The following is an 18,794-nucleotide window of genomic DNA, read 5'->3' on the forward strand; positions in this document are numbered from 1 at the left end:
ACACCTCAGGTGCGGCCGCCGCTGGGACGGGCTCAGCCCACACTTGGGCTCTGTTATTTCGGGGGGCAGTGTCGGGAGGTGTCCCTGTGTCCCGGAGCGGGATGTCTCCCCGGAGCAGAGTCTCTACCCGTGCCACCTCACGGCAGAGCCCCCTCGGGGTCTCGCTCCCGGCGGTGCTGCCGCGGCCGGCCCTCACGCAGGGCCCGGGCGGCGCACCTGCCCCTCAGGCCGGGCGGGGCGGGGCGCAAAGGCGGGAGCGGCTCGCGCACACGGGCGCGCGCGGCCCCGCAGGTGCGGAGCCCCCGTGTGGGGAGGGGGGGGCGCGGGGCGGTCCCGCGCGGCGCCGGCCCCCGCCCGCCCCCTCGCTCCGTCCCGCCGCTCCTCCTCCCTCACCCCCCTCCGCTCCTTCCTCCTCCTTCTCCTCTTCCTCATCGTCGCGCTCCCGCCGCTCCGCTCCGCGCGTGCTGGCGGCGCAGCGCCCCGCGGCCCGGCAGCGGCGCGGCCGCCCCGTCGGCGCCGCGGCGCGCCCGCGGAGGGGCGGCGCTGGGGGCGGCGGCTCGGCGGCGGCAACTTTTGGGAGCCGGCGGCGGCAGCGCGGAGGCTGCGCGGGGGATGGCGGCGGCCAGGCAGCGGCGGCGCTGAGGCAGCGGCGGCGGCGCGATGCCGGCGGCGGCCGGGGGGCTGCTGTGGTGGAGCTGCTGCGTGCTGGCGGCGGCGGCCGGGGCCCCGCGGGCCGCCGCGGCGGCGCAGGCAGGTGGGTGAGCGGCCGGAGCGGCGCGGCACAGCCGGCGGAGCGGCGCCTTCCCCACAACTTCTCCGCGTCCCGGTGCGGGGTGCGGGAGTTCGTGCGGGTCCCGCGGAGCGGCGGCGGCCAGAGGGCGACAACCCCCCGCGGGAAGCGGAGCGGAGCCGGCGGTCGCGGGTCGCCCGCGCAGCAGCGCTCCGTGTCCCCGCTCCGTGTCCCCGCCCGGCCCCGGGGCCGCCCTTGCCGGGGGAGCCCCGGGCGGGCGCTGTGCGTGTCCCCCCAGGTGCCGCTGCCGCCCCGACGGGGCTGCGCTGCCGAAGTTGGCGTGGCGGCGGACGCGGCAGCGTTGGTGCCCGTACACCTGTGCGTTCGTGTGTGTGCGTCGCGCGTCCCGGCCCCGCCGCCTCAACACCGGGCCCAGGTGTTCGCTCACCGGAGAGGGCGAGCGGGCAGCTTGGAAGTTAACGCTGGAAAAGGCGCTTTTTCCTCCGGCAGGGTCTGCCCGGAATTTTTAAGTTTCTGGAGGGAAACTTGCAGCGTTGGCTTGAATTTTGTTTTCCTTTTGGCATCCGAGCGGCGCTTTCTCGCCGCCGTAGTACGAGCTGTGCCGGCTCAGTCGCCCCGGGAGGGCACGGGGATCGCCCCCCGCTGCATCGCCCCTTTGCTGTGAATAAAACATTAAAAGGAAATTTCTTCCGTCTTTGTAACTTCGCTTTCTTCTTTTATTTTTTTTTTTCCCTTTCCTCCCCGGTGATGCAAAATTTATGCTGTTTGGGCGGTATTGGTGCAACAGCTCCTCGTTCTCACAATTTAGTTTATATTTTGGGGCTTTATGTAACAGAGAGAAGGAAGGATACGTTTGGTAAGAAGCGAAAGGAGCGTGTCCTGGCTTTGCCTGCCTGATTGGGCTTTGAAGGCGGTTTTTGATCTTGGGACGCAGTTTACTTTTTCGCTGTGCGATTGTTTCCTAACCCTCGAAATCGGGAGGGGTGAAATGCTGGGCTGCTGCTTTCTTTTGTATATTCTCTTCCTGCCGTTTGAATCGGTAAATCCCCGCTGAAGAAGAAGAATGGCACTCCTCGTTTCACAGGCGCTGCTTCTCTGTACCTTTTGCCTGCCTCCCTGTTTACACGCAGCCTGACTGTTCGCTTCACTTGATACTTTTCTTGTCTCACACTTTTCCCGTAGCCTGCCCCGGTTTTGGGCAGCAGCCGTCCCCACTGGGATGCTCCCGTGCTCTCCAGCAATCCTTCCCACCTCTCGGACCGGGCTGTTGGCGTGGAGGATCACAAAAGCCTCTCCATTGCTGGATTTATACCCCTGTGAAAATAAAAAGCATCGGTCCAGGGTTGCTCGCCTGCCTTCCTGTCGCCTCTGGGGAAGCCTCCCGGATCTGTGCTGCTGAAAATCCTCTGTGCCCTGCACTGTGCAAAACAGAAAATCCGTTTATTAAAATAGAAGGGCTGGAATGACATTTCCTATTTGGCGGGGTTTAGGCACTGCTGTGGGCACTGGCAGCTAGTAATGATTAAGCCTTGCTACTTGGTGATTGCTGGAATAGCAAGGCAGGCTGGACAGGGAGCCATGATTTGCAAGTATTTAGGACCCCCCAGAATTTGGGCTCTCTTGGCTTTTGGGGGCAATAGGATGGGGCTTTGGCTGCCACCCTCATTTTCGGTGCATCGAGAGAGATGGTGATGCCGTTGCTCGTGCAAGCAAGCTGTTGGCCAAACTTTTGATCTCATTATCCTGTGTGCAAATATGTAAACACGTTGGGGTTTTCTGATTTCTTCTGTCTCCGTGCTTGGGCATATAATGTTTGCAGTGCACAGCTCAGTCGGGGTCACGTGAGCCAAACAGCTTGGGCTGTTACCTGGAAGCTGGCGAGTCTTTGTTCTGCTTGAAAATAGCTGATAAATTAACTCCATTTTCTGATATGTGGGGTTGGTGAGTTGTTCAATAATTACAGCCAAATTAACTTAGTCCTGTTTGAAGTATTCAGCTGTTCTGAGGGTAATTGTACTTCAAATATTTTTGCAGTTCTTTTTTTTTTTTTTTTTTCCTTTTTTAATTTATTTCCCAGTGAGAGAAGCGTGTTCAGGCTGATGTATGGGCAGTCTTTAATTTCATGCCTTTACTCCTCTCTGGGCCATGTCAGATGGGACATGCCACACGCCTTCAGAGAGATGCAGCTCCTCTCCTTTGCTACAGCCCTCCTTGGCACCTCTCCCGTTTATCCCGCCACGATGTCTATTTGATGGTTAAAATTAGGCTGAGCTCTGAGTGCCTTTGCAAAGGCACGATAAATATTGACTGGGAGTTTCAGGGGGCCTGGCCCCTGCACGGGGGTCGTTCTGTCTGGGCCTTTCACCAAAGGGCAGCGGGTGCTGTTGTGGGCTCAGCACTCTCCTGGTGTCCCTCCCGTGCCGCACAGCCCTTCAGGTGTCTGCAGGGACATCTCTGCATGGGAGCCAGGACAGCCTGCTGCTGTCCCTGCGTGTCCCCTGCGAGCCAGCGCTGCTGCAGGGCAGAGGAGCCTGGTTCTGGCACCGCTCTTGGGGTGTCCCCAGGGATCCTGGGGCAGCTCCAGCACGGAGTTGCGCCACGCAGGCTCTGTGCCTGCACCTGCCCTGCCGAGACCGGCACTGCTGCATGCCCCAGTGACTGAGTTGTGACTTTGCTTTTTAAAAAAAAAAAAGAGATGGTAATTGATGTTTATGTGTATGGAATTTGGCACTAGGAGCTGTGCTTGTAATTAACATGAAAACAGTAATAATAAGGACCTGAAATACATGCCTTATGAGTAAAGCAAATGAGACTTGGCAGTAGCAGCTCGTGAAGGGGGAAGCCTTTCTCCTGAGCCTGCACGGTAGTGAAGTGGGCTGGGAAGCAGAGAAAGGCACATTTGTCCGTGGCAGCAAAGGGCCCAGCACCCTGTGGGCGCTCCTGGCTGAGCCCCAAGTGCTGCATTGCACTCCTGGCCGTAATGCTGGGTTGTTCTGAAATGTGCCCTCAGTTTTCTAGCCACGCACCCTAATGGAATGAATGTTTTATTCTAGTTTTCAGAGGGTTTTAGTTCGGTTGGGTTTTTTCTGTTGTTTTGTTTTTCAATTCAGTTTCAGCAAACCGCAGCACGTTGGCTTGCGCTGCGTCTGGATCCAGAGCATGCACATCTTCCAAAGGCTTTTTGGAGAAACACCTTTCTGTGGGTCACTGGTCAGAGCTGGGGAGCTGCTGGGGTGGGAGCTGAGTGTTTCCTGGGCAGTGATGGTGGAAGGGCTTGCAGAGTGGCCAGCCCGCAGCCTGGCTCTGTGAGCATCTCTAGATGGCAGCAGCCCCCAGGAGCTCCCGGCATGAGGACGAACCGCCCGGAGCTGGGGCTCTGATTTCCCAGGCGCTGGTCCTCCTGCTCAGCTCTCCTCCACACCCCTTTCCCAGGCCGAGGAGAAGCTTTTCAGTTGGCTAACGGGGAACCAGCCATCCCTGGAGTCCTGTCCCCACCTCTCGTGCCCCTGCATGTGTGACAGGGCAAGTGTAAGAGCACACTGGGAGAGTGACCCAAACACTGAAGTGCTTAATATGAGCAGCCAGAGGAGCTCAGGTGACTTGCTCTGGGTGACTCGTTGAGATAAACACTAAGTCAGTACCAGACCAATGACTGGGGGTGCTGAAGGTGAATGAGTTCAAACTGGGAATCAAGTGCTTGGTCCTAATAGTGTAGGAACTGTTGTGATAAGCTAGGAAAGAAAATAGAAGATACACGGTCAGTCAGCAGCATGGGCTCAGATCAGATGGTCCTTCTTGCTCAAAAAGATGATGTAGCCCAAAGGTTTCATTTATTTTTTGTGTTTTTACATGACAACAACCCCCTCCTGATTTCCTTAGGACGGTAGGGGTGGGCCAGTACATGATGGTTGGTGAGGGGCAATAGAATGGCTCCCTGGAAGCTTCTGAACTTTGTGTCCTGCCTGTGCAGATTGGGGTTTAGTGCTGTGCAGCCAGGCATTTATGCTGTTAAAGCCACGGGCAAGTGATGGCAGCTCCGTGGAAACAGCTAAGCCAGGTCTGCTCTTGTGCTCTCCACACACTCTCAATGCACTGAGGCAATTTTGCTGGGAAAGGAGAGGGGGCTGGTTCCTGGGATTTGGTTTTTACTGTGGCAGGAGTGAAGGCAGGATGAGGTGAGTGCAGCTGGGCTGTTTGCCGTGAATCACTTGTGTACTGACAAGTCCTCGGGGTGTGCAACAGGCTCTGATTTTCACTGACTTAAAGGGTTTGCTTTTGCAAACAAGTGCAGGCTGCTGGTGGATTTTATGTGTGCCCACGTAGCCAAAGCTGAATTATCCCATGGGAGCACGCAATCTGCCAGAGAGATTCATCATTTCAGCAACTTTAGTTAATGTTTGTTTAGCGACTTCTTGTTTTGGAGGAGCGGTTTAAGCCGTGCTCGGTGGCAGTTCCCTTGTGATGAGCTGTGTGTCCACGTGATAAATGGTCTCATTTCTACTGTCCGCTACCTCTGCTGGGCATATGGGCACATGCCAAGCCTCCTGAAGTCTTTGAACAGCTGCTGCTATATATATCTCCTTATTTTCTTTTTTTTTCCCCCAGCCTGCCAGGGAAACTTGTCCTTCTTCCCACTTTGTATAAAGGGTGTGCAAAGTCCAGGGCAGATGAATATTTGCTTGTGCATCAGTGATTCGTGAGGGTCTGATGTGGGCTGATGTTTGGGCAGCAAAGTCAGTATTTCAAACTGCAGGAGTACATACTGGTCACACCATAGGCTTGTACTGAATACCAAGAATATAAATATATATGAGGAATAGAAATTTATACTGCAAAGAGTATTAAAAAAATTTTACTTTTCTGGTGGGAACTGCTTTTTGTTTCCATGCCTGAAGCCTATAAACTCTAGCTTTTGACAAAGGAGGAGGCAGGAAAATCAAGTAAATAAAAGGCAAAGTAAGCCTCAGACTTTTAGCAGATACAGTTCTTTTTGAACTATAAAAAAATGATCAGTTATTGTATAAGTGTTCCTGTAAAGTCCTTTTTAGTGATTTCTAAGATTATACTCATGCTATGTTCAGCTCCTTTCTCTCCCAGTGTCTGTGCAGCTACATGTACAATAACTGAATGGGCATTTATAGCTTGATCTTTCTTAATCTCCTAATAAGTCAGCAGTGCAACGTGGGCTCCTGTCACATGGTGACATGCTCCTGTGTCTCATCACCAGCTGCTGTTGAGCTTACAGAAATACAGAGCTTGCAGAATCTTCCAAAATCTCACTGGGACCACCCTGAGCTCAGAGCAGTGCTGGCTGTGGTGCCAGGGTCTGAGCTGCCCCATGGTCTCCCTCCTAGGCTGTGTTCCCAGAGGAGCTGAGGAGGAAGCTGGGCTGTGGGACGTGCTGCTGATGGGTTTTAAATTCATGTGCAGAGGCTACTGTGGCACTGCAAGGCATTATGTGACCCTTTGCCTGCAGCTGTTTGACTAAACTGCCTAATAAATGTCTATTAAATAGAGTTGTGATACCTGACCTCTCTCTTTTTCTCACCCCTCCCAGTTGTGATTCATGTAGGAAATGGATCGTGCCAGAGGGAGGTTGAATAAAAAAGCTTGCATGCTGTAAGAAAAAGAGAAGCCAAAAACCCCTTCTGAACAAAATTGGGTTATGGAAAATTTGGAAAAGCCCAAAACTGTGAAACAGCGGCACAGCCTTGGCTGTGAGAGCAAGACACTCTCAATGTCCCAGGTTGGTGATGATACACTGGATAAAGCTCTGCAACCTATGCCTGTCTTACTGACTTTAGCTGTGGCTTGGCTCTTTCTGTTCCACTGAGACTCTCCAAATGGTGCTTCCACCCCTTTGTCTCCTGTTTTCCCAAGAAAGCCTCTCCTTCGAGAGGGGGCAGGCACCTCTCGATTGCTGCCTCTTGCTGAAGTCCCTGAGCAGATATTGCAGATGTGCTTGCACACTTTGCATTTCAGCATATGCTTAAATAACCTTGGTGTGCAGAGCTGAATGTGCAGGGAAGAGATTTGTGGAGGTGTTTGGCTCATTTGAAGCCCTGTGAGCTGCTGAGGACCTTCTCTGGACATGGCTCCCGTGGCGGGAGCTGGTACGGGCAGGTTGGAGCTGCTTTGGTGCACGCACAGGAAGCAAAACCATTACACTTAACTTGATACATATCCCAATGTTCAATTTCCATTAATTGAAATTACGTTGAAATATTGAACATTTTAAACATAAAAGTTTATGTACCGTGCTTAGTATGCTAATGGAATATTTTAGTAGTCTTTTAAGGTTAATGTCGCAGCCAGATGCAACGATAAGCATTTGTTCCTAAGAATTATTTTGCTTTAACCCCTTTTGCAAGATTGTCCCTGTTCTGGTGAGTGTTCATCGGCTGCGCTGTGCCTGCCAGCCAGCTGTCATTTTAAGGTGGTCTTTTTGTCATCCAATCCACTATGCAAAGTTGAATTGTAGTTATTTTTGCTCATTATCTTTGGCAGTAAAAATGTATTTATCTAAATTTAAATTGCTGTTTGCTGAGGATATGTGACAGTATTTAGAATTCAGTATTATTTTATTATCTCTTTGAAAGGATAAAAAAGGCTCATTTATTTCAAGAGATATTTCTGCAAGCATGTAAAAATACCAATGAAGTAGCTAACGTTTTCCAGTTGTTGTTGACTTCAAATTTAGCAACCATTGTCCCTGTTGATATATTTGATGCTCTAAAAATGTACTTGCCATTAAGTAGGAAGCTGAAGTGATTGGTAGGCAGATAATATTCTTCAGTAGCTATTAATAATGCTCAGAGGACATAGGCATTGGAGTGTATGGAAAAAGCCATGGAATTGTGTAGGACGGAGGCAGAAATAATGCATGTAGCTGTTTGATTTGAAAGCCATCCTTCTGCAGCGCAGCGGCTGCTGCCTGAATTAGCACGTTGGGAACGGGAGAAACCGATATGCAAACAGAGTGCTGTGCAGCTCATTCTGTTTAGGAAATTCAGGTTTGATCCCTGCTCTTTCTCTTCTTCCATGAGCTGACTCAGACCCGGTGCAGTGTGTGGGGACCCCATTCTGCAGGGGGCTTTGGTGCTGGAAGCTGGGAGTTGTTCCTCCCAGAGCCAGCTTAGCTCATGGGAACAAGGGAGTTAATAGCCCATTCAGGGCAAATGGAAATTTTCAAAACAAATATGAAGTTATTGCCACTCTTCTTTCTTCCTTTGTCTATTTCTTCAGCCACAGGAGGACCTCTGTGCCAGCACTGCGAGTTTCTCCCTGGATTTCTCAGCAGAGTATTTCTTTGTCTCCTGGAGTTTTGAACTCCTCTTACAATCATGCATGCTTGGATCCTCTCGTGCAACATGTTTTAAACTGCTGCCAGCTCACGCAGCTGTGTGGCCCTGGTGTCACCTGGGGCTGCACTGTGTGTGGGGAAGATCATATTAGAAAAATGTGGAATTATTAGAGCCTATAAATAGTGGTGATAACTTGTACAGCATTTATGTCGCCCTCGTGCTGCATAACACGCTGAAATCCTGGGCTAGGTTTGTTTCTAGTGTTGCTTCACGTGCCACTGTGAAACTTCATTATATCACGATATAACAAGCAGCTGCTGTGTAAGTAATGTGGTGCCTGCAGCACAGGTGGGGAGTTCTTTCTGGAGCAGCCAGCAACTGTAGTGATGCTTCACATTTTCCCTGCCTTGGTCCAGCTTCTTGGAAAGGAAACAAAATCAGGTCTGTGCTGAATGTTTCTGCCTGTCCAAGGGTTTTGGTGTTCAGCTTGAACCTTTAATAAAATTGCTAATAAAAGATTATTTAAGAAGCTTTTACTTTCTTGTGGTAGCCTGAGATTGGGGACAGGAAGAGATTGCTAATCTTCCAAAAACAGAAGGAAAAATAGCAAACAGATTCACACAGTGTTATTTGCTGCAAATTTCTTCGTGTTAATTTAAATCCAATATCTTGGATTGTGAGACTCTGAGTCTTCACAAAAAGAAGAAGAAAAAATCTTTAGCTCCTCTGTGTGCAGAGAAAAGTCAAAACTCGTGTAGCTTAAGAAATGGGGGAAAAATTCCAGTGATTGTTTTTATAAGCCATATTTTTAAAACCCTTTGTAGTATTTTATTCAGAGGCTGATTGAATTGTGGTTTTGCAGTGTCTTGCAAATATTGCTGGTGAAATTGGCAATGGAAACGTGGGTTCATTAAGACTTAATAGCTTTGGTCCAATTGCTGCCACGACATGTGGTTAAGGCATTAAAATGTGTGGGCTATGCCTCATGCTATGGTACAGCAATCACTGGGTAGGTGTCCTTTGATACTGGAAAACAATCTTGCCAGACTGTTGCTGTCAATTTGAATAATCCCACTCTTGCTGAAGGCCCATGGAAATGAGACAAAACATTGCAAATAGTGGCTCTTTCCAAAAAAAGACTGCAGAGTGTGTGTGATTTCTGTAGGTCCTCTCTGGCCCAGATGGATCCTGTCCTTGTGGGCGTAAACCTTCTGCTCCAACACTCTGTACCTTGGGCTTCTCCTGTGTTAGAAGTGTCCAAATTGTTCCAGGCTGTGTGAGAATTGCTGTGACACTAGTTCCCTTTTGGTTTTTTTTGGATCTAGTCTGACTGGTTTTTCAGTGATGTGATGAAGTGACATTTACTCCTGGTACATTCCTAACATTGGTGTTTGGGAGTCCATCTTTTTTGGCTTAGTGGTGACTGGGTCCTTGTGTTGGGTAGCCCCTGTCAGGTTCAGATTTGTTTGTCTTGCCTTTTGGGGCCAGTGTCAGGTTTTCATTGTTTGTCCTGAGCTTTAATCCTGGTGTTTCCCTTGGGCACAGATGGTGTTTCGGTGCTTTATGAGGTAGTGCTGCTGCAGGCTGCTGAAGGATGAGCACTGGAGCAATGCCAGCAAGGAGGAGGGATGCACTGCTACCTACCTTGTTACTCCTCAATTTGGCCAGTGCTGATGTGAGCCCAGGTGCCAGGGTTTCTTGGGGGCCCAGCTGACTCTTGCAGAAGATCACCAAAGCTCATCTTATGTGTGTTCCTTAAACCAGCAGTTGATTAAATTCCCTGAGAACTAGCATGATCTGCAGCATGCCTGTTTTTCTAGGAATATCTGGAATAAAGCCCCTGTTTATTTGATGGCACAGTCTGAGGTTTATTCTGGCAGGCAAAATAAAGCTTTCCTTGGGATTCATCAGTATAAGGTGCTACAGCAACATCATTTCTTGATCACACAAGCCTGGCTTAGTAATGTTAAGGAAGGTGTATCTGGGTGCCACACAACACAGGGCTTTAGTGTCTTGTGGAGATGTAATAAAGAAAACTATCAGTGGCAGGCTCCAAAGTATCAGGGAAGGGCAGAGAGGAGAAAAAGCCACCTCAGATCCTCTCTGCTTTGGCTATAGTTAGGGGGATGAAATGAATGATGAAAATGCCTGAGGGAACTGGAGTTGCTTTTCCCTGGGTCTCTGAGGGAACTGGAGTTGCTTTCCCTGGGTCTCTGAGGGAACTGGAGTTGCTTTCCCTGGGTCTCTGAGGGAACTGGAGTTGCTTTCCCTGGGTCTCTGAGGGAACTGGAGCTGCTTTTCCCTGGGTCTCTGAGGGAACTGGATCTGCTTTCCCTGGGTCTCTGAGGGAACTGGAGCTGCTTTCCCTGGGTCTCTGAGGGAACTGGAGCTGCTTTTTCTTGGATCTCTGAGGGAACTGGAGCTGCTTTTCCCTGGGTCTCTGAGGGAACTGGAGCTGCTTTTCCCTGGATCTCTGAAAGTGTCTGTGGCTCAGGGACTGTGCTATCAAGTCTTCCTGCTGATATGCTTCTTGAGTAAGGTGGCAGTGACTACTTCAGTGGTAGTCTTTGTTTTTAACTCTCTAGTTAATTTCTTTCCCACCAAGTTTGGGTTTCCAGCAGTATGATTACTTATGGATTTGTAAGTCAGAAATAGCTTGGTAATTGCTACATTCCTTTGCCCCCGGTAGCAACAAGCATCTTAAATTTAATGCGTCATCCACACAGAAAATTGATATTTGGCCAAAACTCACGGGCTCTGACAGCTAATCTTACAGAGCTTTTGCTTGACATGTAAAATAGAGACTTGGGGTTGACATGCACAGGAAAATTGACGGTATTTAGGATTATTCCATGAAAGAAAAATACTCCTTACGATTGGCTGAAAATAGTTGACGATGATTAAATTTAGATAAAAACCTCTCCCTAGAGGTCACAATGTGAAGGCCTGGGACATCAACTGCTTGGATCACGTGCAGAAAATCCTGCATCACCTCATATTTCAAAGCTGGATTTTGCTTTATCTTCAGGATTTGTCTAAAGAAACTGTGCTCATGAGCTGCTGACCAGCTTGCTAAGAATAGTTTTCTTTTAATGTGTTTTTGCTTTGATTTTCCTCCCTAGAATACATCCTGAGTAGCAAGAAAGCCCCAGATGTCTTTCACTGAAGGAATTACAATAAGGAACATTACAGTGCTTCTGATGGAGTTACCTGGCATGTTTGTACAGATATTTGGCTCTCAGTTGCAATTTAAAGGACTAGAAGTTTCAGCAGAGAAACTTGTGGCACAGTTTGGTGGTCATGTACTGCATTACACCAGGGTTATGTGATGCTCTTTTTTGGGCAAATACACATTTCAGCATCTTTTTTTCAATATTTGGTTTGGGATCAGTAAGCCTGGATGTCTGGGCTTCAAAACTCCTCAGTATCTATTTATTAAACAGAGCATTTGTGTTCAACAGAAAATGTAAGACCCAATTTGAAAATTAGGCCCACACAATTATGCAGTCAGGTAATAGCACATGTAATTGCTTGCACAAATGGTCAGTTAGATGTGTAACTGTCCATTTGCATGCAAAATTAACCTGTTTTGCAGATTGGACTTGGAATATTCATGGTAGAAAACATGGCTTTCTGGAGGTGGCTGGATTGTCACACCTTGCCCTTCCATTGGTGTCTTCTTTTTATGGGACTGATGTGGTTTAGTCTTCACCTGTGTTAGAAATCTGAGTAAGTTCAGCACCCTTGGGCTCTGCTTTTGTTGTGCTCCAGATCTGTGACAACTGTTGAAAAGATAGTGAGGGGAATGTGTGTGTTACACCCATGCATGTATTAAATTTAAGAATAAACACAAATGCACACAAACAAATTGCTCTGGAATTTACTGCTTTGATGACATTTAATGTGATGCTTTCACAGTGGCAAAAGAAGTTAGTTTGATTTGTATATTTTTATGTGTATATTTTCACATACACTTCAGAGTTACTTTTATTTTCCTTTTTTATCTGGTATGCTGTCAAAACATTTCAGTGAAAGAGTTCAAAGCAACAGCTGAGGAATCTGTAGAAATACAGTCATCACTTTGCAGTTAGTGCAAGCACTTGTTCCTCTGGCACAGTCCCTGGGTGCTCACATGGGCAAGGCTTTTTGTCTCTCTGTTGCCACTCCATGTGTTTGAACATTGATTCTCCTTTTCCTGAAAATCCAGAATAATTGTGTAACTGGCTCAATGTGTGTAGGCTTTAACCTCCAGAGAGAGGTGGTGGCAATTTGTTATCAAAATTTGGTGCTGTTTCTGAGGAGGGAGTACTTGTTTGTGCCTTTAGAGAAAGGTGTGTGCTTGTGTTTCTCTCCAGACTGGGATGCAGGAAATACTGTTGTTCTCATAGAGCAGGGAGCCTTGCTGCCGCCCATGGCATCATCTGACTGGGCACATTTTAGGGCTCAGTGTGGCACTGCCTCATGCCTGAAAAATTAAATTTGGCAGAAACCTTCAGTTGTTGTTGTCTGGGACCCCAGAGTTTTGAAACTCTGAACAGCTGAAACCACAGGCTAGGCAAAGCCTTCAGGCCAGACCTGGGGCAGTGGGGAGTGCAAGAGGGCATTATAAATGAAATCTCTCTTATTTTAAATGCTTTGGATGGAGTTTTTCCTCGCAGCTTCAATGGCAGTGGTGTCGTGGGGCGCTGCCTGTGTGGCTGCTGCTGTGCAAAGTGCCCAATGCTGCTGGGTCAGCTGCTAGAGGTCCAAGTGTGCATGCAGCTCCTGCTGCTGTGCTGCTCCCTCCCAAGGAGGGATTTTCTGTGAGGAGGCCCCCAGTGTGCTTCAGCTCTGGCTGAAGGGCGAGGTGGCACCTTGGTTTCGTGCTGGCTTGTCTTCCCGAAGCGATGCTACGCTGAGCCCGAGAAGGATTAAGCAGGAGCATATTAAGGTCACTTTTTATTCCTGAGCTAGAGGTTTATGTCCTCTGTGCATATTAATCTCACAGCTTGAGATATGGTAGAAAGGAGAGCAAATAAGAGTGCTAGTGTGTTGGGTAGCCTCGGCAATTGAGCTGGAAGAGAGAGCAGAAGCTAACAAGCTGCTTTTCCTTTCCACGCTGCATTAGCATGAATGATGGAAAAACAGTGGAAAGATTCAAGCCCAAAACTCCAAAATTACCAGCAATATATTTTAATTTTGTTTATGTCTGCCTGGCATTTAATTCATTTTAGCTGGTGTTTGTGGGAGGTTATGGGGAGAAAACAGAGAATTGCAGGTTGCTGTATGCAAAACTAAAATCTTTTCTGTCTTATATGCTTATAAAACAGAGGTTGCAAAACTCTTCCTTGCACCTTCCCAGTAGCTTTGATGAGGGTTATACACCCACAGAGGGTGAGGGAGATGGTGTCAGAAAAGCAGAGTTTGTAGCTGACCTGCAGCCAAGAACACAGGTGGAGGATTGCCCCTGTAGGGTGCTTGAAAGAGGCAGCCGGGAGTGGGAGTGGTGTCAGAGCACAGGAGGCTCTTGGAGCTCTGTCCTGGCAGCCTTGATAAATTGAAAATCCTTTTTGTGGGATGCACAGGCAGTCTTTTCAAATTCCAGTGTGGGTGATTGCATTTTCTTTATTCTTCTGTGTAGGACCCGTCAGCCTTTGGGGAAGGTGGGAGCTGGACAGGGGGTTTGTGGGCAGAAGCTGCTGGCTCTGTGATGTTAAATGTGGGATTGGCCTTGCTGGACTTCCCAGAGCATTTAGATGTTGCTGGAAAAGTTTTTGAGGCCATTGATGACCACCTGCTCTCTTCTCTGCTGTGGGAAACGTGGTCCTGAAGCTCTCCAAAGCCATGGATTTCTAATCCATGGTGTCAGTTCAGCTTCATGAGATGGACAGCCTTCTGAGTAAAAATATAAACCCATAAAGCATTCCAGGATAAGAAGGGATAACAAAATGCGCTGTGGAAATTACAATACTAATTATATTACATTAGTACAGAGGAGCTAATAGCTCTCTCTGCTCCATAGCAACTGCTGTGCTTTGTCACAGGTACTGCTGTGGGAGAAGGCAGATGAAAGGGTTAAATCAGGTTATCCAGGAGCAGCAGGACCTGTTGTTTTCCCAGTTCTTGTTCTGGAGCTGTGTGACTGAAAGCACTGTGGGGTCACTGGGTTGGCAGGCTTGACCCCATGGTGGGAGAGGGGGGTGAAAGCCAGTCCCACAGGGAACTTGCAAAGCCTTTTTACACTCGTTTTTGTATCACTCTGCCTCCTCCTGAGTCACCTCTGCAACTTCCACAGCCTCCAGTACAGACTGGTTTATCTCTTAATCTGGCCATGTAATAAAATATTACAGGTGAATTAAAAGATGATTTTATTAGGGCACTTTTGGCTTACTGTGAGCAATCTAAAAATAGACTGTGGATATTCTTGATCTTTAGAGACATTAGCCTATCTTTAAAAAACAAGTAAGGAACGAGGTATTTTATACACAGCTCTCAGAGCTGTATGAAACAAAGCACACTACAAAGCACAGCGCAGGAAAATTGATTCATCATCAATTTATTGCATGGAGCTCTAGGCAAGCTCATCTCAAGACAGAACAGAGATCTATAAAATCTTTTCATCTGAAACTATGAATTAAATTGGGAGGAACTGCTGATGATGAGAGGCCAGAACCAACTCTTAAACCAGGCGTTCTTTTGGGAATGGGTCTTCTGCTGCAGCAAGATTTTCACCAGCCAGGGATGTGGAGCTTAATTCTTATTACTCTGCTTCTCTCCTTACAGTGAATCTGGCTTATGCAGGAGCAAGCCTGCAATACTCCCCCTGTTCTCCGCACCCTTGATTTCAGTATAATTTTTCCTTTCTTCATCAGTGTGTCTTCTTAATCTTGCAGTTTCTTTTCCTGACGTGTTCTTCTCTTCTTCTATTGTGTGTGTGGATTCTTTAAACCTCCTACTGCCAAGGAAACTTGCCTTTTTCAGCTGGAGACAAGCAGATGCATCTCCATTGTAAGATCACTATATAAATAAATAAAACTTCTTCATATATTCCCTTTGAAGAAGCAAGTGAGACAATGCTCAAGAACTCCTGCCTGCTTTTTTTTTTTTTTTTTTTTTTTTTGGCATTGGGGGAAGCTGTATTATGTCAGCGACCTGTAATAAATAGCACTGCAATGAGAAGCGACAGCCTCATTCACTTTGCATCCATGCAGAAACAACTAAGCTCTCTTCCCATGCCACAGGAAAAAAGAAAAAAAAGAAAAGTGAGAAAGAAGGGAATTAAAGAAAAGAATTGACCTTGGCTTGCAGTTGCTCTGGTAGTAGCGGGAAGCAGTGAGACACCGAAGTTTTGCAGGGGCATTGCCTGTGTTACTGCAAACTGTGCAGCCCAGAGTGCAGCCTGTGCCTTCCTCCTGCCTGCAAGTGTAATCAGCCAAGCTCTTAACTGGCAAAAAGTGCTTTGGAAGGCTCCTCAAGTATTTTGACAGAGGGGTGGGGAGGGCAGGAAGAAGGGCTTACACAATACTGAGGTGCGGTGTAGTCAGACCACTTCTCTGCAATTGGTTATTTTTTCGTCTCCTGGATTTGTCAGAATTTATGGTGATGTTAAGCTAATTTGGAGGCTTTCTTGCAAATAAGAGTATATGCTAAATAAAAGGGGGAAAATGTAAAGACCTTTAAGAGCACTGGTTGAAAGCAGGCTGTACTTTTGCACATCTTTCTGTTTGTAACACTTGCTGTTAAATCTGTGGATGGTTTTCTTTATTACTTTCTCATTCAGGTGTTTGATTTTTGAAGTTTGTAAAACTTCTACCAAAAAAAAATTACTTTTGTTTTGTGCTGGGGTTTTATATCAGCAGGTGCCTGCCCTTTCCCTGTGTGGACTCTCCATCTGTTTGTGCTGGGATAGCCAGAAAGTTTCTAGGGATTGGGGACTGCAAGCTCCACTGGCTTTGGGGTGCTGTGGGTGTGGATCCAGCACTCCCCATCCCCTCTCCTGGTAGCTTTTCATGGGAGCTGCTCACCCTGTTATAGAAACCTGGCTTGGCTGTGGGATCCAGCAGGTTGGGATGGCTAAACCCCTCCTTTGCTTTGCCTGGGAAGGGGGAATGGCAGCTGGCACACTCTTTTAGCATCAGGCTACTGCTGAGCACAGTGCTGGTGTTCCTGTTGGTGTGTCTGTGTGTCCATCTGTCTGTTGGCTGCTGTCTCTATGGGGCTGCACAGGCCTGCACTGGAGACATGAGAGAAAATCTCTTGCCTACAAAGGTGTGGTTTCCCATGGCAAGGTGAGGAAGGTGGAAGGATGCAGCAGGAAGAGGGCAACAGGAGAGAGAGAATACTCAAATCAGTTTTGTTTGATTATGGTTAGGAGTTTTTAATGGTGTTTTTTGTTTGTTTTGTTTGGTGTTTTTTTAGGAGCCCTTTCAGGCAAGCCTCGCTTGCCCAGCATCATCATCTGCTGGGGTCATCCTGCAGTAAATACAGTTATTGGCCCTGCCCCTCGGTGAGCAGGGGAGGGGTTGGTCAAATTGCACTCAGTTATCTCCCCCAGCAGTGTGCCTGCTCAAGGCTCCTCGTGGTAAGAAAATGCAGCTCTTGTAGCAGGAAAAACTCACTTCCCACTTTTGGGGAGGGTTCTGGACCCTGTGAGCTTGTCAGAAGGAATACCTGTGCATTGCACTGGTGGCTGCATGCCTCTGTGAAGTACATCCTGTTCATGTAGTGGTGCCATGTCCCCAAAAACCACACAAAACCTCCAGCTGGGATTTTGCATGTGCTGACCAGCCACATCCTTTCCTGCTGGCAAGGAGCAGAGATGCTCTCTGGGAAGGAGTTGGCACCATCCCAAACTTCAGTGGGGGTCACAGCAACACAGAGGGTGTCTGGTGAAACCTGGGGGAGCAGGGTAGAAGACATCCTCAGGTGGCTCTGCACCAGAGAGGCTTTGGGACAGAAATGCAGGGAGGAAAAAAAAAGCTTGTTTTGTATTTAAGCCTCAATATGAAAAGAGTAGGACACTTAACCCTTTCTTTCTGTAGGGTTCCAGGGAATGGGAAGATGTGCAGTAAAAGCAGTTGTCATGCTGCTTCTATGTCTTTGTGGGACAAAGTTTTTTTGCAGCTGTTTCTTTATTATAAATTCATTTGATATTCAGCATATAAGCAGTAAAAATAATTAAGCCATTTAGTATTCCTGCAGATACCCTGTGTACTTCTGGAAGTATTTTGTTGTGTTTCAGCATTAGTTAATGGATGCTTACAATAAACTATCACTTGGATTGCCTCTCATTTCTTTCTACTGAGTGTTTTTCTTCTTTAACATAGAGTGCCACACAGTTGTAGTGGATGGTTAATGTGGCACATGACACACTGTGCAGTGTAATTTTCAGAGGGAAAAGGACAAATACACATGTGTACTGCTGGCATGATGCTGCCTGCCCCCTCTCTGTGACCAGGTTTGGGTTGGGATGAGGAGGTGGTCATTGCTCTTTGTCTCACCTGAGCGCCTGGGAAGGAGTTGCCCATGTTGTGCTGAACTCCCCTGGATGTGAAGATGATATTTTCTGTTCTTGACTTCATGGCTGGGCAGCCTTTCTGGGTAGCTCCTATTTTCTGCCCAGTTAGACCTGTGGTAACTTCAGCATCAGGTTGGGCAGTTGAACTTGGCCCAGAAGTGCCAGGATTTGGAGCACTTAGACAGATGTAACCTGCTTTGCAGCCATCCAAAATCTAATTTCTGAAGGAACTTGGTGAAAAATGAATAGGAGAAGTTGTCTGCCCATTTTTTTTTTTAATATAGTGTTTTTAGGAGGTCAAACCACTTTGTTTTGTTATCTAACTATTCTTTCCAGTGTCTCATTGTAAAGCTTTTGTTAATTAACATTTAATTACTGGGTTATGATGGAACCATGGGAGTCTTATCTGAAAGCAAAGCAATTGGCATACAGATTCATTATGATCAGAGCAACCCTAATGAGTGTCAAATTAATTCATAATAGTGTGACACTAAAATGTTAGGCATATTGTTAATAATTACTGATGTGCTTTTTACCTTATCCACTTTTAGTATTATTGCTTTTTACTATGTAGACCAGAGAGCCAGCTTTTCACTACCTATCTTTTTACACTGGTAATGCCAGTCTGCTTTATCTGCAAATAGCTTAATTATCTGTTCGTGTCTTTCACAGTAATTAGATACAGCATGAAAGCCAGGAAGTTGATGTAAATAAATGTAATTTATTTTGGAGATTCTGTAACTGTATGTTGTTACATAAAAGTGACAATGTAAATAATGAGGATGGTCTGTTGCTTGCTGTCTTTCATGGGAGAAAGGGGAGGGGAAATACGTCAAACATTGTCACACTTGTGATTAATACGTCTGTGGTTTCTTATTACTCTTATTTGACAACACATAGTGATTTATTTTAAATGAAACTGTATATTTGATTCTTGGTTTTAACACAAAATACCTAAAACCAGTTTTCTGTGTTAAACGCAGCTCTGAGTTTTCTAGCTTGTATTTTATGGCTTCGCAGCCATATTTATTTTGTTGGATTAGTTTTCTTGCACTTTCAGAACAGGAGTTCTTGAAATAAAAAAGAAAAAAAATCACTGTCCTAATGTCTGTGAGATATAGTGGTGGGAGGAAGCATATTTCTGTGAGATAGGAGGACAGTGTAGTCTGTCAGGCATCTTTATTGCTTAAAAACACCCATTGCACAGTGGTTCAGGATTCAAAGGTGTTTATTAATACTTGTT

The 18,794-nt window shown here is 47.3% G+C and overlaps 1 protein-coding gene across 1 annotated transcript in view; it reads left to right on the plus strand.

Moving 5' to 3' along the window:
• Nucleotides 1-660: 660 nt before the first annotated feature.
• The window catches only part of ERBB4 (erb-b2 receptor tyrosine kinase 4), a 590,120-nt gene continuing 571,986 nt past the window's right edge, over nt 661-18,794 (plus strand). The window contains exon 1 of the mRNA XM_066553839.1: nt 661-754. Coding sequence (XP_066409936.1) covers nt 661-754 — 94 coding nt within the window. The remainder of the gene's footprint in view (nt 755-18,794) is intronic.

This window comes from Molothrus aeneus, chromosome 7 (assembly GCF_037042795.1).
Source record: "Molothrus aeneus isolate 106 chromosome 7, BPBGC_Maene_1.0, whole genome shotgun sequence".
NCBI classification, from domain to species: domain Eukaryota; kingdom Metazoa; phylum Chordata; class Aves; order Passeriformes; family Icteridae; genus Molothrus; species Molothrus aeneus.